Raw genomic sequence first — 26,953 nt, 5'->3', positions numbered from 1 at the left:
GGGGGGGGGGGGGGGTATGTGAGATGTATGTGAGTGAGTGTGTGTGTCGTTCAGGGGGTGGGGGAGAGATGTGGTAATTAACATAAATAATACCCCAGGAATGATTCACCTGGCTGAGAGCCACTCTCCTGTTGCCACAGCAACGCACAGCCATTCATTTGTTTTGCAAATTAGTAATTACCCCCAATTAGAAAGGTTGTGTGTGTGTGTGTGTGTGTGTGTGTGTGTGTGTGTGTGTGTGTGTGTGTGTGTGTGTGTGTGTGTGTGTGTGTGTGTGTGTGTGTGTGTGTGTGTGTGTGTGTGTGTGTGTGTGTGTGTGTGTGTGTGTGTTTGTAGAGGGTTTGGAATAGATGACACCTTGTCTGGTCCACGGTCATCAGTGATTATTTCATAATTATTGTTCAGGAGAAGAAGAATGGAGAACAAACAATAATTAAAGTGTGAGGGGAGTGCTAGTTGGAACATCAACCACAATATCATTGATAAAGAATCAACTAAAGGTGCAGTCTGTACTGGTGAAATAAACAATAATTTATTGTGTAAACTAACATCATGATACAGGACAATATCGTGTTGTCCTGCTGTGTGGGCATAAAGGCTGTGATATATTGAAAATTGAAACAATCATTGTTTGAACAGTAGTCCTGGTTCCTACATCTGTTTCTGTTCATCAGACGGCTTCCTCTCTCCTCCTATTCTGTGTTGCCTGGTGTGAACCTCACTTTCTGTCAGGGGCAGAGCTAGAGACTTGATTTAGGGCCCTATTTTGGGCAAACAGGTGCACCGCACCGGTGCAAAACACAGTCAACATCATGGCATGTGGGGCGTGGCGACAAACGTTTGTTATCTTGGTGACCGGAGAAGGGCGCAGTACCCGCGCAGTACCCGCGTTGCAGTGGCGAGATAGGTTGGATTGTCAGTTAGGGCATTGCATGTGGATTTGATAATGACCAATCAAATGACCAATGACCAATCAAATGCCAATATCTGTCATGGGATACATCATCTAAAGCCCCTACACTTTTTGTCACCTTTGCCAGCCAGAATGTTTTCTGCAGTCACTGGGTATCAACTGGTAGGATCTAAGTCTGGTTCTATTGACCACTGTGACTGTCCAGATATTTTGGCGTTTGCTCTCCTTAAAAACATTACTTGCGCAACATCATCCCTATAAGATTATTCTTTTAATGGATCTAAGAGTGTGCTAATATTACTCTGACAATAGATTTCTTCCTGAATCTTTTTACATGTTGTATCCATTTCAGTTTTAATCACTGCACCTGCCAGTTTCCCAATAGGTTAAAAGTTGTGCACTTGCTTTTATTCTCAAATCCCTGTTACTGGGACAGTCATTGCGTGTCTTGTCGAGCTGTGGTGTGTACCGATCACAAGTCACTATGTTCTTCCGGTGCCTTTGTGCTTTACTGTACCTATCATCCATGGGACAATATTGAGTGATATCAATATCAGTGTTATAACTGGTACTTGGGCCATCTCAAGATGTTGCGCCTGTGGAGAGTGTCGAGAAATGTTGAGACATGAGATGTGCAGTTACCCCGATATTGTTTATATATTATTTTTAATATAACTATTTTTAGTCTAACACTTGTCACCTGACTTGATTGCTCCATGAGTGCGTATTGACCATGGACCGTAAAAAGAAATGGACGAAGGGAACGTGACGTCACCCATTGGTTTCTACAGACCGTAAATGAAGCCGATTGTTCAGGAATGTGCAATCCGCCATCTTTCTATTATACCATTGGGCACGCCGGAACTCAAACGCTATTGCTTGAGACCAGACATGTGACCAGAGAACCGGAAAACAATCCCCAAAGAATGCTATTGGTTGGGTAGCTTGTCGATCAAGAGCGGGGGCGGGGAATGAATGCTATTGGTTGTGTAGGTTGTCAATCAAATCATCCCGCCCATCCTGGAGCATAGCCTACTTTATCGTCAATTTTTAAATAAATGGGACCATAATTTAGCAAAACGTATATCATGATGATTGAAAGGAGACTTTAAACTAGCGACTGGAAGCATATAGTATTTATGACAATTTTTATTAAGGTAAGAAAATCTAGACTAAAGTTCGTCAAAAACCCATCCGCTTACAATGAGAGAATATTCTTTCTGACACCTGCAGCCACCGACTGGCCATTTATATGAACTGTCTCTCTTCCGTATTGGCCTCATTGTAAATATGTCAGACTGGTCCCTTGGTATTGACACTGAAAATCAAGGCTAGAGTATACAACCAAGTTTCAGCCCCTGGTGCCCTCTTCCCATACTCCACTCATGGGATTTGATCACATGAGATAAGGGCTGTAACAAGGTTGGGCCAGAAGGTCAGGAACCAGTCGATATCTACTGACCTTCCCTGACCTTCCCCTCCCTGCTTGTCCCCAAACATAAGTATGGCTTCTCGATTGTCCTTGACATTAACTTACAGATATGAGTCAATAACTGTGCTTTTCTCCTAGGCCCTGCCTTGTTAGGCATGTTTCAGGCCATGTTGATGTTACTGAAGTTATACAGTCTTATTGGCCTGGATCCTTGTAGTTGTTGTTGGTCTCATGACGCCCCCCAAATATTTCGGACAAATCAACCTGTTCCTTCAGCCACCTCATGGGAGCTCTCCCTGCTCTACCCTTGCTCATTACCAGACCTTGAGCCACTTTAAAAGGCACTTTTTTGGGTCCAAGAATGGCAAACAGTCTATGGATGATGACTCTTCCTAGATTAGCATGCTGCACTTTATAGCCTATTAACAGGGATTGTATTCAGCACTCTTTCCATGCAGATACATGTGAGATTATGTCTTCTGTTGTTCACACATAGTTTTCTTTCTCTTGTATCAGGCCAGATGTAAAGTATCAATGAAAAGGCTAATAGCTATTTCAGCTCTTTCAGAGGCCCAGCAGCAAAAATCTCCTCAATATGTTTCCTAACCACAGATAAAACACGATTTATTCATCTGTTTGTCTCGTTCCCCTCAGCCCTTGATGATGCTTGTTGCTGAGTTTTAGCCTATTTGTAATGGCAAGGACGTCTGTGGCATACACACGTGTCACTTGATGCACGTGCGCACGTGTGTGTGTGTGTGGTGTGTGTGTGTGTGTGTGTGTGTGTGTGTGTGTGTGTGTGTGTGTGTGTGTGTGTGTGTGTGTGTGTGTGTGTGTGTGTGTGTGTGTGTGTGTGTGTGTGTGTGTGTGTGTGTGTGTGCGTGCGTGCGTGTGTGTGTGTGTGTCTGTGCGCACGCATGAGCACGTGTGTCCATTTATAGTGTGTGTATCTGTTTATAATATTGTGTGTGTGTTAATGCTCATGCATGTCTGCCGCTGTGCGTGCATCTGTGTGTGTGTGTGTGTGTGTGTGTGTGTGTGTGCGTGTGTGCGTGTGTGTGCGCGTGAGCGCGTGTGGCTCCTCTTTCATCCTCGCAGTGGGTCGTGACACCCCCAGATGGGTCTCTAACGGTGGCGCTGACAGCCCCTCAGCGCGCCCACTGTGCCGGGTGTCAGCTGTACCCAACCCCCAGCCGTGCAGAGGGGTCATAGAGGGCAGTGGAGGCAGGGGACCGGCAGCGGGGGGGCTTGCTGTGTGTGGGTGAGGGGGGTGGTTATGCAGATGTTCCCAGCCCGCCCCCCCCAAAGACACATCTGTCTGTCCATGCCAGCGACAGACTGTGCAGCACTCCTCCCATGTCAAGTTGTCCGCTTCGTCTGGTGGAGGCGCAGAGAGAATGCAGGAAGCTCTGATGCACCTGATGGAAAACACTCAATCATGATGGGGGGATGGATGAGAAGGATGTTTGGGGACGAGGCAAATGGCACCGCAGGAGAGTAGGGGGGGGTTGAGAGAGAGAGAGGGAGGGAGAGCTCGAGGGGGTGTCTGGTTATAATTTGGGGAGTGCTGAGTTCTCTAATAGTAGTATTATAATGCTCCTCAGCATCATCAAATGAACATTATCGAGGAACAGATATATGTTTTGAAAATTAACCAAAACAATCATTTGAATCCAAGCTGCCGTAACAAAGCAGTGATGAGTGGAGGCAGCCATCAGAAGTCAGATGTGGTGTAATGGAGTGTTGTAATGAAGTGTAAGTATGATGTGTAACATTGACAAGACATCAAAGGCGCGGCCCTGTCCCCCATCACAGCAGACCAGACGCGGTCAGAACATCACAGTCCCACTACTACTGTGGCAACTGTCTTTGATGTGTCAGAAACCCTTGATTTTTAATTCAGTTCACATTTTTCACTTTCTCACGTGTGCCCACCGCTGAATCATCTGCATAGCAGCTGAGAGAAAATTAACTTGCGTGATAATCAGAAGGCCTGCTCTCTTCCTCCAGATGGCTGATCTCAGTGTCTGCGTAATTCGTTAATGGACGCTTTTCAACAGCAGTTTTATTGAATGTTTTTCAGGCAGATGGTGGTCTCATTATCGGTGATCTGGCAGTGTAATACCAGTGTTTTTTACCTGTGCGTTGTTAGGTAAAGCCAGATTTATACTCAGTTGTGCACCGGTGCCGTGCTGCAACGCCTTGTGACCTTGTAGATCTGCTATTTTTGATGCATGACACTGGTGCCCAACCAAGTAAAAATCAAGCCATGACTGTTTGACAACAGGTGGCCATGGACTGCGTGTGTGTGTGTGTGTGTGTTTGTGCAGGTGTGTTTTTGTGTGAATATGATTGCACGTTTGTGTGTGCACATCTTGTGTCTGAAAGTAGTAAACATACTGTAGGTGTGATCAGCTCTCTTCCTGTACTGTAGCAGCATCGTTGCTGTTTTAACTGCGGGAGGAGACGGAGGCCTCAGTAAAGGTCTTCGTTTGTTTGTTGTTAAAGATCTAATTAGAGAGATGAGAGGGAGCAGAACAGAACAGGACGCCTGGCTCCGTCTAATTAGCAGGGAGCTCCGAAATCACTTTGAACCTCAAGGACACCCGGCTATTAGCCAGCACATCAAAAATGGATTAAACCTAAGTGTGTGTGTGTGTGTGTGTGTGTGTGTGTGTGTGTGTGTGTGTGTGTGTGTGTGTGTGTGTGTGTGTGTGTGTGTGTGTGTGTGTGTGTGTGTGTGTGTGTGTGTGTGTGTGTGTGTGTGTGTGTGTGTCTGTGTGTGTGTGTGTGTGTGTCTGTGTGTGTGTGTGTGTGTGTGTGTTTTGTCTCCTTCCTGAAACTATTAAAGATTTAATGCTTGACTGGGCATCCCCCCTCTCATCTAAAAGATGTGTGTGTGTGTGGGGGGGGGGGGGTGTGTGTGTGTGTGTGTGTGTGGTTGTTTGGGGGGGGGGGGGGTATTTGAGTCCTCTCCACCTCTTCTGTCCTCTTATCTGCGTTTATTTGAAGCTGCTGCTGTCATCTAAACAAGTACACTGTCCCATCTGTCACATCGTTACACCAGTCTATGGAACTCAATGGCAGTACAGGCGTTAAAACTGCTGATGCCTGATTTATACTTAAGTTGTGCACGGGTGTCACGCAATGAAAATAGCAGATCTATAAGCTGACAACAGACTGACAACTGCCTGTCTGTGAGCAGAGGAAGCCTATGTGTAAAACACACACCACACACACACTGGTACATGACATTCAAACATATGCACACGATGTAAATGTACATACATATAGACACACATGTAAATAGATATTTACACACACAGCACTTTCAAGCACCTCAACCGTACTGTAATGTGTTACCAATGTACATACTTTGTGCTCTGCCTCTGACCTTTGTGACCTTGTACAGTACATACAGTATTGTGTTATACTTACTTTCTCACTATTGCCGCCATACTTATTTCTTGCTATTGCTTATTGATTATTGAATAATAGAGAATGGCAGCACCATTCTCTATTATTCTTTGTTACTGTTTTTACTTCATTATGCAACAATAAATCAAGTATAAATCAAGCCCGAGGCCGCTGCTGGAGGTTCACTGTCTTCGGCTGTTTTACCTGTTTACTCATTTGTCCCTTCATTAATTAATTAATTAATTCATTCATTCATTCTTTCATTCATTCATTCACCAACCCATTCCTCCATTCACTTGCTTTATTACAGCAGATGTTGTCCGAGACTTAGGCATATGTTACAGAGAATTCTGTGGAAGCCTAATTTATACATCAGCAGGAAACGTGTTGTGAGACACGTTGCTCGATGAAAATGACAGATTTGGAAATGACAAAAGTGTGAACTCGCCTAACGTGTTTTCTCCACAAAGAGTATAAATGTAGGCATCACTTTGGTGTTGAGCTTGTGATTATGACTTGCCAACTGAAGTTCCATGATGGCGATTCAGTTTCACGATTCAGCGAGAACGACAGATAGAGTGAAAGAGAGAGGGATGAGATAAGTACAGTATATATACTATAACTTCATCGTACAACGAATAGCGAAAGTAGCTTATCTACAAGCTCACAACGCAATGCATTGCAATGTCTTGTGAACTTTGAGATCTGCTTTGTCAGCAATTTTAGATTTTTTATTTAAATAATATAATAAATGTAGATCAGTTCTTGTCTGCAAACAACACAATCGGACTTCAAAGTATTTCATTCGACTACTGTACAGTAATTCAATCTTATAGATATTTACTATGTTTACAGTTTAACAGACATTCTCAACATTGTTAGCACCAAGTAGCCTGGTAAACCATCCCGGTTACATGAATTATCATTATCATGTGTCTTCTGCAGACCGGTCTGGCCCAAGCGCTGGGTGGGTGTTTTGCAGAAACCAAAAAGTGGAAGAGCCAATCGGCATCTGTCAATCACAGGGCCCCGAGCGCAGCCACTGCTGGCTGAAATCTATTCCAAATAATAAATCAGTGTAACTACTGCATTTATTACAGGAGTTTGGCAAACATATTCCAATGTTTTTCTTTTGCCAGTGATTGCCAAACCATATTTTTTTGTAGTTTTTTCTCGTCTCACATCACTACCACTGATATACTGCAGACCATGCTAATCCCAAATGAACAGGAATCGAGATGTGCACAGAATGTAGTGTGAGGAAACAAGTTGTGCATCTGTGCAACAGATGCCTCGAGGAACTGGCCCGGTTTTGGCGTTGCTCGACTTTTTAATGAATCTCATCCAAGCTAAACTTTGATTTCCAGAGTTTTCGTGGCCGTAAAGGTCACTGGGCAATAATGTGTGGTTGATGCGGTGATTTTGAGAAGCAGAGAATGCGTGCGGTGTCTCAGCGTTGCTATTCTAGCTAAAGAGCACATCCTCTCTCTGTGTGTGGAGAAAGCATTCCTTTCAGGCCATTGAAATGAAATAAAGGATGAGCGACACAAAGTCTGAGCAGAGGGCCCGTTAATGGGAGCCCTTTTCAATGCATTCCTCCTCCTGTCACATCTTGCGATCTTGCCGGTGTCAAATCTAAAATTAATGAGAAATTTCTGGCCTAATCTCATTGATTTATGAGCACAGCCAGACATAAATTATTGATCGTTCTTAATCACTTCTCCTTCATTTTATTTTAGGAAGAGGGCCTTTGCGTAATATTTTTTCTCTCCAATAGCGGTTACAGTACTTTACAGTCTAGTCAAGTTGTTTCCAAAAGAATGAAAACTAATATATGAGCTGATTTGTGTATCATTTTCTTATGTCTTGTTCATGAGCACAATGGAATCATTTGGCAGTGTAGTCCTTGGTGCCATTATTATTTGAACAGTTAGTGTATTTCTTTCTTTTTTCTTTTTTTTTTAACCATCCATTTTGTACACTATACAGTACATCTAACGGTGAATCTATCTGTGTGCATTGGTTTTTCCCATTACTACTGCGACAGAGATGATTGTAAGGGACAGCATCAGTGGGACTCACAGGGCTGTGGGGGTATAACATTGCAGAAGGCAGCGCAGCGATCCAAATCTACCTCTCAGCCAATGAAAAGGGGAAACAATCAATCAATCAATCAATCAAACAAAAAAGTCATGAATGTGTTCAAGTTGTCCCCCACAATGATGGAGTCCACCTCCACCCTACCTCCCACCTCCCCCGCCTTCCTACTCCTCCCTCCCTCGCCCCCCCCCCCCCCCCCCCCTCCCGATCCCGATCCCGCCACCCCCCCTCCCACACACACCTCAACACCCCAACCTCCCCTGTCTCCCAGGGTTCCCTGATTATGGGTTCTATTCCGCGGTGGGGGCCGGCGGTGACGTGCGGGGAGGACCCCCCTACTCCCTTGCGGACTATGGCTCCCTGGGGCCACCCCAGGCCGCTGCTCAGATGCTGCCCAGTGAGCATGCCAGCTCGGCCTGCACCTCACCCACCTCCCTCCAGCACCACCTGCACAGCCCGGACCCCTTTAAGAGCCCAGGTGTGTACCTCCACGTCTCTCCTCCTCCTATGCATTTCACTATGCACTCCCCTCAGTGAATGCCATTCATTTAGAGCAACAGACGGCGCAACTCATCGGCAGGTCATTGAGCAAGCGGGTGAGAGAGAGAGAGAAAAGAGAGATAGAATGTGGGGGGGGGGGGGGGGGGTGATAATAGAGCAGACACTGTGCACTGTGTGGCAGCGCTGGCGTCTTGCCTGGAATGTGATGCATGCTTTTTCACAGCGCTGCCTTTTCAGACTCATGTATTTTATTTGTTATTTTACGTCAGTTGTCATGGCCGGGGTGTTTGGCATTAGCGACATCCCGGCGAGTCTCTTCCTCCTGCACGACACCTGGTTGTCAGCGGCTGTTTACGGGATGCACCTCACTCGACCCTCTCCATTGTTTACATGCAGCTGTGATCCACACAAATGGATCCTGTGTGGATTCCATGTCTGTCTTTATCTCTTTAACATGTTTAACGCACACTTTAAAACCCATGCATGGCACCCAATGGTTTATAATTAACAAAGTCTCCACATGGCTGACTGTTTTGCATGAAATAACAGCAGAAAGCAGGGCATCGTGCTTTGTGTTGTGATGACTGACATACTGTACTGTAGCAGTCATGTGGTACATTTGCCTTGTTAATGTCTGATTGTGGAACAGACTCAGCACATCTAGAAACCGGTTACTGTAGTTTCTCTGTCAGCATTGTTACAGTGTTTTAATGTCTCAGTAAATGATTGCGAGTGTGCTGATACTTCTATATTTTGATGCTTGTTTTCGTTGGTTGGCAACTCATCACTACAGGTGTGTTTCACCTCTTCCGACTCAGCATGATCACAGAAGCCATCTTGCTTCTTCCCACTCAAGTCGCCCAGGCACCGCTTTTAATGCAAATGCTAATTTCTGTTCTCAACAAAATAACCTGAAATGCCAGAAAAGAAAAAGAAAGAAAAAACAACAAACAAAAAAAGCCGGCTCCCTCCCTCAGGCAGAAATGCTGCATGTAGAACTGAGGCAGTTCAGTGAAACAGAACAAAACAATATCTGACCAGCCTCCGCTGCCTCCAGCAGAGCCGTTTGATCTCAGCCAAGGCCTGGAAAGGGCTGGATGATGAAGCGACTCCCACATCTCTCCACCACATCACGTTGAGGTAGAAGAATGCTTCATCAGGGCCTCGGGTTGACATCCTGAACGTAGACAAGAGGACACAGCAGGATACTTGAATACATGGCCAGGCTGATTATAGTAATTCCATTTTTGTAAAATGATTATCCTACACTGAGAATGAATGGTGCCTGCCGTCTGAACCATGGGAAGGACCTGTAATGGTTTCAAGCAGGCTTATTATCATCGCAGTGGCCCGATAAGGCCAGGGCACACAATTATGGCACAATGCTTGATGCTAACTAGTGCTGTCATTATATAAGATTACACGGAATTATCCTGGAGTTTGGCCTGTACTTTAAGGCAGTCTAGGACATTTCTGTCAAGCAACACAATGCACTTGGAACTGAGTTTGTGTGTGCATACTGTACTGTATGTATCAAAAGTAGAATTCAGTTAAACCTGGTAAAATGTTGTGTTTTTATTGTACGTAGTTAAATAGATAACAACACCTTCTTTCAACAGACTTTTTTTGTGGCTATTTGTTCACCGACTGAAGAAGACTGTCTCACCCTTTCATTAGTTTAGTCCCAGTAAGTGTTCCTATTCTCACCAATAATAGACCTATTTTCTAGTGAGTGTCTTGTAGTCCACCTACAAGGGAAGCTTCCGGCTGTGGCTTCCAAGCTGATTTAATATTCCTTTTATTAATGGGTGTGTCACTGAATGGCACTCAGTGGGAGAAAAATGAGCAGTCTGTAGCGTTGCAGGGGGGCAGGTGGAGGTTCAAGGTGTCCTGGGGTTTTGATTTAATTTAATGCGATCTTGTGTTGTTGTTGTTGTTTGCCTTTTTTTCCATTTTAATGTATTTATTATTTGTCAGCCAGGCAGTGAGGGTCATCTGGAGCCGAGGGCAACTGTGGCACAAGTGGACAAGAAAATTCCGCTGCTTTTACTCAACCTCGGACTTTCTTCTCCGCCTCTCTCTTTCTCTCTCTCTCTCTCTCTCTCTCTCTCGTTCTCCCCTTCTGCGTACACTTTCACTCTCATTTTCTTTTGCAGTCTCTCTTCCTCCTTTCTTACCCTCTTATTTCTTAATTGCCAGAGTTATTGGTCAGGGATTTCAAACCAGACACTAAACACGTGCTCCAGTTTTCAGAAGCTCTCTCTCTCTCTCTCTCCTCTCTCTCTCTCTCTCTCTCTCTCTCTCTCTCTCTCCCTCTCTCTTTCTGCAGACACTCAGTTCCACCAGCCAAGTACGCTGGCAAGGTCGTCTCATCAAGTTTGCTCTTGCAGACTCAACTCTCAGCATTGTCAGCTCTCCTCTCTACCTCAATTTTGGCCCATGAGTGCAGGCATATTTTATTTCTCCCTCACAGTCTCTCTCTCTCTTTCTCTCTGACTTTACTTCCTCAGCATGGAAATGTAGTGTAGGCGGTCGGTTGGTCTCCATCTCCTCTTCTCTGCTCTTTAATATCACTCCTTCTCTCTCGGTGGAATGTGACTCAACCCTGCAGTCTTTTAGCGCGCATTACCCAGGACACCCCATGTAATTTCCTGCCTGTCAGGCAGCAGGCTGGGTCCGACACCCCCGGCACTAAGGAGAAGATAATCACCATCATATATTTAAAGGAGGTTGGAAATGGAGTGGAGTGGATAGGGGGTGGGGGTGGTTTGGTGGTGGTGGTGGTGGTAGTGGGTGGGCGGGCGGGATGGGGGTTTGTTTGAGGCTCTCCTAGCGACAGGTGTTGATTAGACGAGGGGTGTTGTGTCAAAATCCCCCATGCATTTTCCGCCAGGCGTTCATGAGCCGTCTAACAGTCATATCCGTGGACTTTGGTATGGAGAGAAACACGCTTGGGAGGAAGAGGAGGATGAGTGAAGTGAAGGACGAAGAGTGAGAGGACAGGCAGTTGTTTTGACATGACCAGCAAGCTGAGACAAGCTCAAGTCATACATATGAAGCTTTGTGTGTGTGTGTGTGTGTGTGTGTGTGTGTGTGTGGGGGGGGGGGGGGGGGGTCTAGCTACATCTCTTTTACAGTTTACTTATTTTCTGCAGCGCTGCATTCAAAGCGGTGTCTTGCCCGTGCATGGAATGCGAATGCTCCCTTTTAAAAGTGTTCATACAGTAGATGTCATGTATTAACAGTTCATGCATGAGCATCCTAAATGGTGCAATAATGATCCCAAAGGTATATCCACACTCTATACTAGTCAATTAATTCATTAATTCATGAACTCAATTCATGTGAAGCCTGTCACTCTTTGGTCTTTATCTGTACACAGTAAAATGTGCAGTGTCGAGTTTACTCTGAAACGCATGTCTCACTATGACTCTGTGAGTGTCTATCCTGGGACTGTATGGTCTCTAGTTCTGGTCCTACATTATGTCATGGTGAGCAGGGTTTTAAGCAGGATACCATTATTTAAAAAAAAAAAAAGCAGAGCTGTCACTTATTATAGTATTATAGTTATAGCTCATTTATTCCTGACCACAACATCGCACCCGGTCAAAGCCACTCTGAAGATGGGGTTCAGATTGCATGGAGCCGTCCTTGCATGTGCAGCACGTACTCTGATTTTATCTGTGGGTGTGGAGTTGCCCTCTCCTAACCCAATTCTGCCCCCCCCTGGCTTCCACCCAACAGGCACCAACCAGGGCCGGCCCGGAGCGTTCCCTGGCGCCAACAGTCCCGGTCCAGTAACTGACCTCTACGGAAATGCCAGTCAGGACTCTGGCGTGGGAAACTACATCAGCGCCGCTAGTCCCCAGCCCGGCTCTGGCTTTGGCCACAGCATCGCCGTGAGTACACATACTTCATCACCTTCATCGTTATCATCATCATCATCATCATCATTGTCATCAACTACTATTAAATCCTCCTCACTTCCTGAAGTCACCCACCATCCAACTGTTCGTAAAGTATAGGAAATGGTAGACAGTGGTTCCTAAACGGTGTGCCTGGACATTACAATGAGTTACAAAAAGTTATTATTATTTGTTATTTACATTATCAGTACTTTGTGTACACAAATGTCCCAATACAAAGGCAAATCCTGTACCCTAAAGAAATATATAGATTTTAACCACTTTCAACCTGGTGTCCCTATTCTAGGAATGTCATTATGGGCAGAAATGTTAATAAAAAGTCAAGAAAATCACACATTTTCAAGAATTGCAAATATTTGCTACTACAACAGTCGCATTGCGAAACGTTCTGGGCTTGTAGATCTGCTATTTTCACAATGAAGACTGGTGTGCCTGAGGCACAAACAGTTTGAATACCACTGAAGAGGTTGGAGGAAATAGCAGAAATTTTTCATAGCAGATCATTTTTGTACTGCTTGTCGAGGACTGTACATAAAGTAGCTTCATTTTAAGTGGCAGCTTCAATCTGTTGGCCAGACATTTACAAGAGGCCTAATTTTTTACTTAAACTCTGCTCAGCACTCGAATCAATAAGCAATTTAACATGGCCCGTGCAATCAGTTTCACTGCTGCCTGCCTTTTAGGAATATTTGAGCCAAAACACTGCTTTGCTTACATTTTCTTTCAGCAAAAAACAACACCACATTTTATTGAAATATCTTTTATTTAAAAAGTTTGAAGCGCTTATAGACAGGTGCCTTAGTCCTGTTTTGTTCACTTGCCAATGTTCTCTCCATCCTCTCTTTCACGCATCCTCTCTTCCTGCTGTCCTATGACAAACTGTGAACTTGCATGGGGTGTCATCACCTCTCTGATGTGTCGCTTCTGTTCGTGTGCCAAGCAGAAGGTCAAAAATGGCCCAGACGAATGGCCTCTCCATCGTGGAACATGTATTTCCTGCACCTTTTTCTGACGCTGTAGAATGTCAATATTTTGAGTTTTAACCTTTTCCAGCTGGAATCACTTGAAAGCCCCTCCCGTGTGTCTTTTCCAATCAAACAGTCCATAACAAACCTTGCACAAACTGCTGTTAGAGGGGATTTCTTTATGCTCTTTGAAGCCAGGCTAGCAGATGCCAGGCATGCAGGTGAAGACCAGGAAGCCAAAATCATCGCTGATTCATAATAAGCTGATAGCTAACTATAGTCCTGATTCAACTTTACCCGTTTGATCTTCTGGCCAAATATCCCAACACTAAGATGATCCGAAAACTCAACAAGGTCTTTTGTGTGTTAAGCCTCCTGCTATTTGAGTTCTCAGACACCCTGAATGCCTTCTGCTGGGTAGCTCTGAATTCCCCGGTGCATTCCTTGACTGTGGAGAGAACTGTGCTGTGGATTGACACGGCTAAGTAGCTCCTGTATTGTCATGGCAATGGGGACATTCATGATGTATCATTTGTAATCAATATGTCACCTTCCACTTGATGTTGAAAGACTGTTTGAACCTCTTTAAAATGAAATGTGAGCAGGGTAATAATGGCTCTGAGTTTGAACGATGAGAGGCAACAAAAACACTCAGAATCCACAGTGTGAAATATTTGGCCACTTTCTATATCTGGCAGCACCAACCTACATTGCAGTGTTAACGTCCTCCTCTGTGTTTGGTTCTGGTGACTGTTTTAGCACGACATTGTACTGCAGCATATTCACAAATGAGCTGGAATACATTTTCATTTTAAGAGGTTATTCCTAAGAGATTGCGGACCAAAAAGAAAAGAAAAATGACTTTGGAAAAAGTATCCTTTTATCCTTGATTTTCTATTCAAACAATAGTAGTTTTATTGGGGCCTAGGTGATCAACATACCATATAGTTTTGTCAGGCTCACGTATAAGGAACTATTTGCCTCGAATTTAGGCATTTATCAGATGCCTTACTAGTACAGAGTGCAAGATCAGAGTAAGCAGCATGTACCCTAGTTAAACAGCAGGGTAATTGGTCAAGTATAGAGTGCTAAGAAAACAGTTACTGTGATACATTGTAACTAGGATGGCAGGTAAACATCTGTGGACAAGTAATGCATCTGAATAACATAACAAGCATGTATAAACAAGTACAACACATACAGTAGAAACAAAGAAATAATGAGCGCTAGGAGATGAGGTGGAGTCTGAAGATGTCAGAAGAAATCATTCTCCGTTTGGGAGCCAGGAGAGAGAGCCATTTACCCCTGTATACTTAGCAAAAAGAGCAGAAGACTTTCAAACATTTGCCCAAAATAGGGACACCAGGGTTCATGTGGTAAAAAAAAAAGTCTTTCTTGTCTTTCTGCTTGGTCATGAACAGTTATATGACTTTGCTAACATCAGCTTCAAAACGAGGCTCATCTGTGTGTGAATCATCTTGGTACATGTTCCCCTAAAGCATCTTAGCGCTGTGATAATCTTTGTCAATTGACTTGAATTGGAGGAGACATAATCCTTGCAGTATTTGCAAACCCTAGCGCAGCATGGTTCAATTTCACAGTTGAGCTTTAATACTGGGTAGGTTGAGAGAGGGTGACATGATTTGGATCATTTTCATGCTGTTTACGCATCATTGCATAATTACTGAATTGTTTTGCATGTTTTGTGATTCCTGATGATTTGATTAATATGTGTTAGCATGAATGTGATACGCCCTATAAGAAGATATATGTATTTGACCCTGTCAACTGTGACTACTAAACTAACGGCATATGTAACTTCAGTCATCAAAACAATGCAAGGCAAATTTATGGAAATGTCCTGATGTTGAACCGTAGAACACTGTATGATGTGAGTGTTCTCACTCAAAATGAAAACTACTGCTCCATCCTTAACAGTTAAGCAGAGAGGTACTTTTTGATCTGTTACCTGAGCAGGTCTCTGTATTCTGTCAGCAGGTGTCTTAACGGTGTGCATTTGGGTAACAAAAAGATGTATTTAATCTGTTATGACATCAAAGGCAGAGGACAGCACATTACTGCAAGGCAGAGACCCACCTCTCTGTAGCCCTTCACCAAAATCCAAATTATGGAGCCAAATTGGGTTCTAAATGTGGCCCCTGTTGCAATGAGCCAGATTCACAGAAATGAGAGAGATGAATTTTCATTCATGCTGACAGCACATCTTATGAATAAAATATAGGCTACTCACCAGTAATAGGCTCCTTTTTGCCTTTTCCTAAGAAATGCATACTGACACAGGTACTAATTGTACACTTTTAGGGTCCGTTGATCGCGACAGCTTTTACAAATGGATACCAATGGATACCATTGAAAGCTAACAGGTGGCTGGTTGCCATCTCATTGGAGGTATTAAATGATATTTTTATGATATCCCAGTCTTTCCTACCCCTAAAACATCTATTGTTTCCTTTTTGACTCGTCTCATTTCCCCTTTTTTTCATTTCCTCCTTGATTTGTTTCCGTTGTATCTATTGTGGATACTGTCCCCTGAAAAGCATGCCATCGCTTTCCACAGGGCATCTGCGAATATTACTGTAGATCAAGAAAAAAGTGAATGTCCCCGTGGCAAAGTGGAGCCCTTTGAAAAGCTTTTAAAAAGATTTTTTTGTAGCATTCCCTAAAGCATCGTTCTGTCATTGGAAAGGCTGTATTTTAACTCATCTCTTTCGTGTGCATGTGTCGTGTAGACGCTAGATGGAACTGGGTTTAACACAAACTCTGCTCGCCTCCCCTGCTTCCTCTATATTGCCATCCAGTTAGTGTGGATTTCATCTAGTCTCGTATGCATAAAAATGCATAGGGATGGCTGCCTCAATGCATTCAACAAGCGGTTGTACTATTCAGCCAAAAGATGTGCTTTATTTTAAATAAATTACCTAATTTAATAATATTTCTATTTCTTTCTGACTGGGTGTCAAATAGCATGGATGCAACTTTAATTTCACTTACGTACTGTATGATGTGAGTGACAATATACATGGCTTCTCTGCCCTGAAACAGCTGTCACAGTTCTTTTACTATTCTGCTCTTTGGACCAACCACACAGTCCATTAAGTTGACTTGTCACTGTGTGGAGACAGGAATATTCACCCTGACGGTCACCAGTGGTTGGGAAAGTACTAATTTTTTTTACTTAAGTGAAAGTATCAATACTGCAATGTGTAGAAATACTCTGTTGCAAGTAAATGAAAGTAACTGGTTACTTAAGTTTTCAAATAATTGTAGTGGAGTAAAAGTGCAATATTTGCCTCTGAGATATAATGGAGTAGAAGTAAAAGTACTGAAAATTGGAAATACTCAAATAAGTAAAAAATACCTCAACATTGTACTCAAGTAGAGTACTTGAGTAAATGTACTTAGTTACTTTCCACCACTGACGGTCACATTCTTTGTTTGCATCCTGGATAGCACATCAATGTATTGAACCACAGTGTGGAGGCACCTGGCAAGTCATGGGAGAAGGCATGTCTTTGCGTGTAGACTCAGTTCAATATTAACCCCACGTATCATCAACCAGATAACAGCCAATCTGTTAACACACTTAATCCCTTTGCATGTTACCCCTGATTTATACTTGCTTGTGTGCAGTGTCTTGCACCAAAAATGGCAGATCCACAAGCTTACACAACCAAGTATAAATCTGGCCTTTAGATAATGTACTAATGTGGCCTTGCTAACGCTTGCTGACCGTAGCCCAAGGTGTTGTGCGGTACTAGTACTAGAAGCCTTGTGATAACTTTACAGTACATACATTGTTGTCAAGACTGTGCCATCCACCTCTTTGCCAGCTCAAAGCTCGAAAATTAATTTTCATTTGTTCGTTTACAGTCCTTTGGAGCAAACAGGGGGATAGCCCTCACCCATAAATCCAAATTCCAATATATATCTACAAATAAAAAGGTTAAGCGATGCAGGGGATTACAGTCAGAGCGGAAATTGAAAGGAATTAAATCATAAAGTTCACACACAAAATAAAATAAAAAAATTGCAAGAGGATTATGGCACATGAAAAAATATTGCCAGTTGGGGATAAAGGCAAAGCTCATGTGAGAATCCCTGTATGCCAAGGTTTTAGCACTCTGTCTCACAGTGTGATCATTATTTTGTCCAAATTGACTTCAGATGATTTCAGGCTGATCGATTCTTATAGTTTTTATGAAGGGAGATTGATAAGTGTCATCCACACTGAGCAGAGAGCTGAAGGTTTTGGGACACAGTGGATCTAGCAACGGGTGAGCTTTCAGGTGTTGAACGACTGTGGGCTGTGTGTCCGTCTTGTAATGCCTATACCAGCAGAGTATTTCAGGAGGCCCGGGGGAAGGACAGGCTGGAGTCTCTAAACTGCTTCTGTGTACAGGTGATGCCGTCGAACACCAATCACTACAGCATCCACACAGTGACCGAGAGCGGAGGTGGCACCAGATGAACAACGAAAGCTGGAGAGAGAAAAAAAAAAGGAAAAAAAAGTTTTAAAAAATCATCTCAGAAAAAAAAGAGAAACTACGATCTGCTGTACTATAAACCCCAACCTGGCTTTGAGAACCTTGATATATGACTGTAGCCCAGTATCATTGTGTAAGGTTTCATGACGTTTGTCTTTGTTTTTGTTCATCCGGCCCAACTTTATTGATGATCTTATTCTCATTTGAATGGCCTTTGTTTTTTTCTTTGTTTATTATTTTTCCTTTTTGGTTTTTAAAAATCAACCATGAAAGATATTTTTTTTGATCATTTTATGTGTATTTTCGATCCTAACATGAGAAAAAAAAATATATGTAAGCTGTTATTTTGTTCTTTTGTGTCTTTCCAGACACTGTGGATATATATATATTTTTTATCCTTGGTGATTGAAAGATTGTCAGGTGTCAGTCTGCACACACACACAAGACATCTGATTCAAACCAATGTTACTCAAAGAGAGACGACATTGGTTTGTAGTTTCAAAACAGAAGGTAAACTAATAAATCTTAGTAGCTCTTTTGTTCCTCGTAATGTTGTCACCATACTTACCTATTTTTGGCAATAAGAGGACTACAATATTTTCACAGTCCTTTTTTATAAATGTTTTGTTGTCAGGAGAAAAATAAAATAAAAAGTTTCCTTTTAATACTATGTGAATTCAAATTTTAAAAAAGAAAAATATTATAACTGTAAATAATATTCCAGTCACTGCATATAATGGTTTTGAGAGAGAGAGAACCATATTTTCTGCGATGGTTCCTGAAGAAAGGATGTACACGTGGGAGGACATCAAAAGTGCTACGTAAGTCCTATAAGAATTCCCATCCATAGCACAAAGGCCATGAGAAACCCCTAGTTGAGGATGAGAGGATCCTTGGAGAACACTGTTGGCTTGCTCTGTAAATACCGTTGGCTTTCTTACTGTGGCTAATGTCATACCAGCATATTTGTGTCTACATGGTGAGCTCCGATGTGCACAGCTTCAAAAAGATGACACGAGGTTAAAAAACACTGGACGTTGTCACACACACAAAAAACGTCTCTCAGAGATGACTTCTGCTCAACACCCTCGACACACAACTGAAAGACTCTAATCTCTCTCTCTTTCTCGCTGCGACTTTGGAGGTCAATAGCATAAAAAGAAATAAATGACAGGATCCAAAGCACACTTATACTTTTTATTTTATTTTAAATACTAGACAGATGAGCTTTGTCCAGATATTTCATATTGATGTTAATGTCATACTGACACCCATGTTTTCAAAGGATTTGTTTGACACACTGATTGTCTTTGGTTTGCCACTGCTTCTCTGTGTTCACGTGAAAGGCAATATTTCAAGTCAGATAGCGTAATCTTTTTCAGAAGCCTGACAAAACAAGTGTCTCTCCTTACCTCAACCCTGTGCGTTTTGTCTTATAAAAGATGACCAGATAGGTTAATTTATTTGAAACTGAAACATTTAATGAAAATATGAATGGATTATGAAAGCAAAAGTTGTTGCACTGTGATTAGCAGCACACAGTATAATCCGCACTGTTAGTGTAACTCGGAGAGTGAAGAAGTTGACCCTTACAGATCATTTCAGCTGACAACAATAACAGCGAATGTTCCAACTCCTATGAACTTTCGTTCAGATGCCACATGAAAAGGCCTAGTTATAATGTCCAGTAGCTATGGTGAGAAAAAACTATATTCAGAGAAATGATCTTGTGGTTTTCTGTCTCCTCGAGAACTTCCATCATTAGCTAACATACAGTGGCGCCAAACTGGATTATAGCTAATGTAGTTAACAGAACTACAAGATGATATTGATCAACCACCGCTGACAGATGTGTCCAAGGTTCTAGAGACAACCTTGGCTTGCAACATAAGAGTGAAATGAAATGATGGAACGTGGAGGCCATTTTTTAGATAATGGGCCCTAATAGGCCAATTTTTACACTCTCAAGGTTGAACTAACTTTGCAGATTTTGCTGTGTAAGGTCGAGACCAGGTTCTCTTTGCACATTAGTCGGCCATTTGATATAGTCTCAGAGATATGAAGGATTGCTAATGTTAGAATGAGCTTTTTTTCAACCCAACTCCGGTTAGGGTAATTGTATGGGACAAAATGTTGGGACATTCTGTATACTGTATGTTCTATAGTTTACTGATTCTGGAAAATTGCCATACAGCATACATACCAGTATGACACAAAAACTAATTTTACCACAAAACTGAAAAATTAAGGAAAAGATAGGAATGTTACCCATAATCATTTCATGTAAATAGGAATTTGTTAAAAACTGAGAAATCGATCTTCTTTAACGTTTTCAATGGTTTATGAATTGATAAATGTATATCCTGTTTTTTTTTTTACTTTTGTTTTTCTCCCTCTGTGCTGATAACAGAAGTTTTACAAATTTGTTTTACAAAACAGTGTGAAGCTGAATGCTGGATCGTTTTTAAAAATGGGGACTTCAGTAATAATCAAATTATCCAAAACAGAAAAAACAAAAACAAAACAAAAAAAAACAGAAATGTGTATGTTATCGATTAAAAAAAAAGAAATTGTATGTTCCCTTGAATGATTTACATTTCTAAGAAGGATTTGTATCAATATTTTTGTGGTTGTTAATGATTATATGAATAATAACTATAATAATACTAACAATAATATTATGTACTGTACATCCATCCAGTTTCTCTCTCCATTCCCTGTCACCTTCTACAATAATCTTATGTTGATCATCAATGTATTTCAGTAACGTGTGAAAAAAGAAAATCCAATGACCTTGTAAGAGTGCTGTCTTTGATCCCAGTCTAGTGATCTATACACATTCGTTGACCCCCTCAATCCCCCTCTTTCCCTTTGTCTCTCTATCTCTTTCTTCCTAGCTCTCTATCCCTCTTTCTCTTTCTCCTAGTAACTAGTAATAGATGTTATGTAGTTAATATAGACAATAATAGCTGTAGTTGTTAGCTGATTTAGGACCAGTAAGGATAGAACTTTCTCTTATTAATTACCATATGGGGAAAAAAATGCTGAAATTTTGTTTCACTCTTATTTTCTGTTGATCTTCAGATTTTATTTTATTTATTTTTTGGGGGTTTATTATTGTTTGTTTTTGGTTTTGCTGATCTCACATGGTTTCAACTAACCAAAGCTCTCATTGAAAAACATTTAAAGGAGAAATTGCTGTAAAGATGGAATTGTAAAACAAGGCATTAATTGGATCCCCACCCTTGAATGTTTTAAAAGGGGTGTGCCATACTACCTTAAATGCTAATGCTAGATATGCAAAACGCTTTTATTTCTTATGATTTGTCAAGAGGGACACAAGTTATAACGAGCAAGAAGGATTTTATTACATGAATGAAAAAAATAGCATATTTTTTTAGAAAGTTATAACAGATTAATGATGATAATAATAATAATGATAACAATAATGACTATTATAAATATTATTAATCTAAACTATAAGTTTTAAATGTTTGTACTCTTGAAAATATCCCAGTGGCCCATGGCACTACTATTTTTGAATACTGTTTTTTTTACTTGTTGACTTAAGTACTCGCATACTATAGTTTGAACTCATCAACTGAATTTTTGTGAGTTATTTTTGTACTGTGGAACCATGGAGCCAGCTCTTACTTCGTTCCCGTACCAAATCCCATGCAGCCTACTGTCTCAGCAGTCATCCAAATACTTTACTCAGCATTATTAGACGGTTCTGATTTTACGTCAAGTCTTCATGGTCGTGGAAAGCTGGGTGAGGTCTTATAGAAAGAATGTGTAGATTTGTATGGTAGAAAAGACACAACTGTGGTTACTGTGCCATACTAGCAATGGCTCAGTTGTAGAAAAAGAAGATGCCCTCCATGAAGTTGACAATAATGGATTTGGTGGGATTGATGATGGCAGTGATGTGACCCAGTTAATGGTTGGATTATACTTAGTTGCGCGCAGGTGTTTCACATTGAAAATAGCCGATTTACAAGCTCACAACACGTTGTAGTGCAATGTGTTGTGAGCTTTGAAATCTGATATTTTCAGTTTGCAGCACGCAATTAAGTATCATTCAAGGGTTAGTTATAGGGTGATTGTCTTGGTCTTTGGCACATGTGGAACTGTAGCGGAACCAATTCTAGACTTGAGGAAAACATGATGTAAGAAAATTGAATCAGAGCAGTTTCACAGCGCTGTGCCTTCACTGAGAACAATCAGGAAAGTTTAATGTGCTACTTTGGCTGTTAAAGACAAAACGAGATCAATGCCTGAAAATCTTCCGCCAGCTTTGCCATCAGTCGTCACTTTACCTTCTGTCCACTTTTGAGAAACGTGGCATTCGTGTCATACTACAGAACAAACAAATCTCAGCCTCTTAAACATCACAAAGCAGAGGTTGATGGCCGCATTTTTCGATCTGTGTCATTTACCTACCTGGCTCCGCATGGGATTGCAGTACAAGCTGGTTGCCATTTCACGTAGTCGATAACAGTACAACATCTTTTTATCTGGTTAGCCTTCATTACTTTAGACTTTTCTCAAATTTGATTTCGTAGCTTGGACTTTAAGGTAGCATGGCTCTGTTGTTGCTATACTTTTCTTTCACATTGACAGCAGTTTACAGCTAATGAATGTTACACATCTTGCTAGACTAGTTCATCATTGGATAATTGTTGGTTAATAAAAAGAAAAGAAAAAACGATAAAAAAAGAGAAAAACACACACGACCTGGAAGGTGTTGGATATATTGGGAGCGAACTACTACCGTATCCACTTAAACTTGAATCTTGAGGCAAGTGCTAGGCAATGGCCAATCGATCATCCTGTCACTGAAATACAGCACACACACATACTGTAATCCGGGTACATAATGTAAATATATGTACACATATAAAGGATTTAAGTGTATTATATATCTTTGTTGAACACTTTGTCTGTGTGAAGGCCGAACACTCATTTTTTGTAAAAAAAAAATGAGAGCTGAAAAATGTTTAAGTAGCCAACACTGTAGGGGTTGTCTCGCAGTCAAAACAAAGTTTTGCCATAATGCAAACATCACGGCTGTACCGCAATAATCGAGATGGTGAAATGGGGTGGGGGGCTGTAACGGAGGTACAATACTGTTTCACTGGGAATCTCGTCAACAGTGGCAGACATGCAAACTGGGGATGAGGTCGTCATGCTCAGAACAGCGGTACAGTCATTTGTGTCTCGTCACATGGCCCTTATAGAAGCTTGTCATGCCTCCTTTGGTTGGTGGGGTGGGGGGGTGTGGGTGGGTGGGGGGTTCTGATTGCCTTGCCCATTCCTACCACTTGCCCATTTTTTAATGTTAACGGACTTTTTACTGCGAGAGCTGACTGAACGGACTGACTGTCTGAAAGCATCTTTCAGGTCTTCTTGTATGGCTTGCTCAAGCCCTGTTGTAAAAAAAAAAAAAAAAAAAAACGTACGAAAAACTCAAAGTGGATGGGGGTCTCTCACATCTCAGATGTGGAAAGTATAATTTTATATTTGTATTTTCAAATAATGATAATAAAAAAATGTTTGTGAAAGGTTTCCATCCTCTACTGTGGTCCAGAAATCAATGTGTTTGTCTGGAAAAAAAAAAGAAAAAAAAGAAATAAAACAAAACTGTTTTGAACCATTTCACCTATTGTTCTTCTTCTTTTATATTACTATTCAGGCTTGACCCCACTCTTGATATGTAATCCTTGGGTACCTTGTGTCTCAACCAGTTAATTTGTCAACCACATACAGTAACTGTGATATTCTGGGTTCGATTCCCAGCTCATGACCTGGCTTACATGTCATCTCTCCTCTAAGCGTGCTCTCTCCTGAGTCCCGACACAGAAATGCCGTCATGATAATGCCAGTAATGTTAAGCTGTAGCTAAATTAACCCACAAAGTAATATAATATAATAATATTTGCATTACAAAATTGTATTAGGGTTGTAGTGTAATAAAGACATGTGAGGAAGGGAACAGTATTTCAGCTTAAGCTTAATTTATACAAATGACAGTGTTGCTTGCCGAAAATACATGAGTTGTCTCTCCCCCACAAGTGACACGGTCATACCACAGAGTATAAATCAGGCTTTAACCTACCACTGGTGGGCTGTTCAACATCAGACCTGCAAATGGAGCCTTGCCTGATACACACAAATACATAGGATGGGAGATGGGCCATAGCAGCAATCAATCACAAGTTTACTCCTCAGGTCCTCATTGTGCCCTAGCTGCGGCTCATTCTCCCCCTCATTTGTCAAAACATTTCAAACCCTGTCATCATCTGTTCTTGTCATATTCTCAGGGTAAGCCCATTCATCTGCTGGCGGCCTGAGTTTAGGCTGGCCCTCAGTCCATGTCTGTCCGTCCGTCCACCTGCTTCTGACTGCGAGCTGATGATACACAACTGTTCAAGACATATCTTTTTTTTTCAGTCACAGCCTCAGAGGAGTGATGTCAAATCCACCGTGGCCTCACGGGTGTTAGGAGTGAATGCACAACATTCCAAAATGGCAGGAGATTGAGCTAGCGGAGTTGTTGTGAGTGATATGCGTAACATACAAGGTGAGGGTGTCTGTTCTCACAGGGCCCTTATCGGCAACTGTTTTACCTGAAAATGAAAAATGAGAACGTGGCCTGCCAGCAGAATTTAATGTCATTTTTAATTTGAGCTGCCGTCCCCATTTTCGGGATGTGAAATTGCTTCTGAGAAGTTAAGGTGTGACAGTTATTACAAATGTGTGGAAATCCATCTTCTTGCCTCCCTGTGGCGTGCACACTCAACGTGCACAGCTTCCTGTGGTGATGGTGGTGGGGTGTGTGTGTGTGTGTGTGTGTGTGTGTGTGTGTGCACGCGGGGGGGGGGGGCTTATTTCATTCAACTGCATGTCCGTACACACAGGTACACATGTCCTCATAGATACACTGTTCACTCTCACGCTAACACAAACACACACACACACACACACACACACACACACACACACACACACACACACACACACTTGCGAGTGTGTCGCACCACCTGTTCTCCCACACCAGCTTCCTCATATAGCCTTATGAGTCAGATAGAAGGCAGGCTGCCACGACACCAGTAGACGGTTCAAATTGGTTCCTACTACAGCAGGGACAGTGTTACTGACACATAACGACAGCGTTACTGTTGATTTGACAACGAGTGTTGCTGCTTTTACCTCCGCTGTTCCTTCATAATGGATATAGCGGTTCAGTCGAGACAAAGATTCTCAGAAAGAAGAGAAAAAAAGAGGGGGTTGGGGGGCGACCTATACGTTGTGTCAGAATGAGGTTGATGGTGAGACCGGGACCTTTGAGTCACGACGCCGGGCCAACGCAGCTTTGACACGGGGCATCAGCTGACTGAAGAGGACCAATTAAAAAAGGTTGAAAAATGACTGCAGGTGCAGGGAGGTCTCCTGAGAACTAATTTGGTGAGGCCCTGCTCTCTCCAGTGTGCATTTAAGACACGCCGCTCCAGTCACGTGGTTGTGTTTGTGTGTGAGGCTCCCGTGACTCCCTTTACTCCTCAGCGAGCCTTTGGCCTTTCTCTAAGTGCCCCCCGTGATGAACGGTTGGCCTGCTTCCTCTGCATGCCGGTGTACTGTAGAGGTACAATGTACAGTAATGTCAGTGTCGTCATAATGTACCTCATCCACTTCACATGGTCCTTTTTTTACACTATGTGAGTCACACTCCCAGACATGTACTGCATTCTTTGGTAGTGGTCGTGTGGTCCTGTGCAAGCTAAGGTGACTTAATTTTTAAGAATTTGTTCTTGCACTATTGGGAATTATGCAGGTCCTGTATTTTATATCACTGAGATACTTGGATTCTTAAACATTGAGTCAAAGGTTATATCATCTTTAATTTTTGAGTAATGGAACGGCCCCAATACTTTGGACAAACCCCTTACAGCCATTTCTACAGCCGTACTATTTGTGCAAGGATTGCAGTCAGTTCTGTAATAGTCCCAAACCATTTTCTTCACAAATAAAGACATAAAGATAAAACCCTAAATCTCAATTAGAGCTCCAGAAATCTGTTGCACACTGTCTGAAATCATTGAATCAGCCCCTCCTGAAGAACCTTGCTGCAACAGCCCCCATCACTTGATTGGAGGACCCAGCAATCTGCAGAGGACCTTACCCCGTGGCCCTCCATGTTGTAGCAATTACCTTCACCAACACCCCCCCAAGCAACTTCGCCAGAACTCTCTCCCTCTCTCCCTTTCTCTCTCTCTCTCTCTCTCTCTCTCTCTCTCTCTCTCTCTCTCTCTCTCTCTCTCTCTCTCTCTCTCTCTCTCTCTCTTTACGGTGGAGTGTTTACTGAGGAATGTTTAAGTTTGAGCTGTGAGGCATCCCAATCATCTCTCGTTACACACACACTCCAATCAGCCTCTCATTAACACCTGACACTACCTGCCATTAACAAAGCACACTAATTAGGGGTCTCAATCAGCCAGCGCAGAAGTACACTCTCCAAAACTACTGAGGCCTAGCTAAACTGTGAGTAGGAAGTGGATCTTTGCATGTATTATACTGTACACTGATGTGTAGAAGAGGGTTAGGAGCCCCTCCTCCGTTTCAGACGAGATTGTTTGAGCAGCCATTTTGCACAAGAAACTCTCTCACTCTTTCTCTTTCTCTGTCTCTCGCACACACACACACACACACACACACACACACACACACACACACACACACACACACAGACACACACACACACAGACAGACAGACAGACACAGACACACAGACCACTAAATTGTGGAGTCAAATATGGAAGTGAATATGTCAGCATTTTAATGTATGCTGATGATATTATCTTAATAGCAGAGACAGAAGTTGACTTACAAAGAATGCTAACATGTGCAAGTAACTGGTGTAAAAAATGGAGACTTTTGATAAATGAAAAGAAAACTGAAATCATGCATTTTAAAAACCCTGCCATGCGCACAAGTGACTTCCAATTCCAATTTGGGGGATCAAAGTTGAATTATACAAAGTTCTATAAATATCTGGGCTTTTATTTGGATGAGCATATGCATTTTATAAAAGGAACCACTTTATTGACAGAATCAGCAAATAGAGCACTAGGAGGAGTCATAGCTAAAACAAAGATCCTGAGGGATATGGGTTTCTCAACCTACTCCAAACTATA

At 42.3% G+C, this 26,953-nt stretch overlaps 1 protein-coding gene across 9 annotated transcripts in view; it reads left to right on the top strand.

Moving 5' to 3' along the window:
- The window catches only part of LOC308084897 (RNA-binding protein Musashi homolog 2), a 286,257-nt gene extending 268,134 nt beyond the window's left edge, over nucleotides 1–18,123 (top strand). For 4 of the 9 annotated variants that reach the window (XM_080427867.1, XM_080427865.1, XM_080427866.1 and 1 more), the window contains exons 12-15: nucleotides 8,134–8,340; nucleotides 12,108–12,262; nucleotides 15,577–15,663; nucleotides 17,675–18,123. In XM_080427867.1, coding sequence (XP_080283993.1) covers nucleotides 8,134–8,340; nucleotides 12,108–12,262; nucleotides 15,577–15,663; nucleotides 17,675–17,743 — 518 coding nt within the window. In that variant the 3' untranslated portion in view covers nucleotides 17,744–18,123. Of the gene's footprint in view, nucleotides 1–8,133; nucleotides 8,341–12,107; nucleotides 12,267–13,235; nucleotides 14,231–15,576; nucleotides 15,664–17,674 lie in introns of those variants that run through there. The other 5 variants (XM_080427872.1, XM_080427871.1, XM_080427870.1 and 2 more) reach the window with 3 other exon arrangements.
- Nucleotides 18,124–26,953: the final 8,830 nt, after the last annotated feature.

The sequence above is a fragment of the Gymnoscopelus braueri genome (assembly GCF_963280865.1).
Source record: "Gymnoscopelus braueri genome assembly, chromosome: 5".
NCBI classification, from domain to species: Eukaryota; Metazoa; Chordata; class Actinopteri; order Myctophiformes; family Myctophidae; genus Gymnoscopelus; species Gymnoscopelus braueri.
Note: the sequence above shows the minus strand (reverse complement) of the source record. Positions and strands in the feature narration are given on the sequence as shown.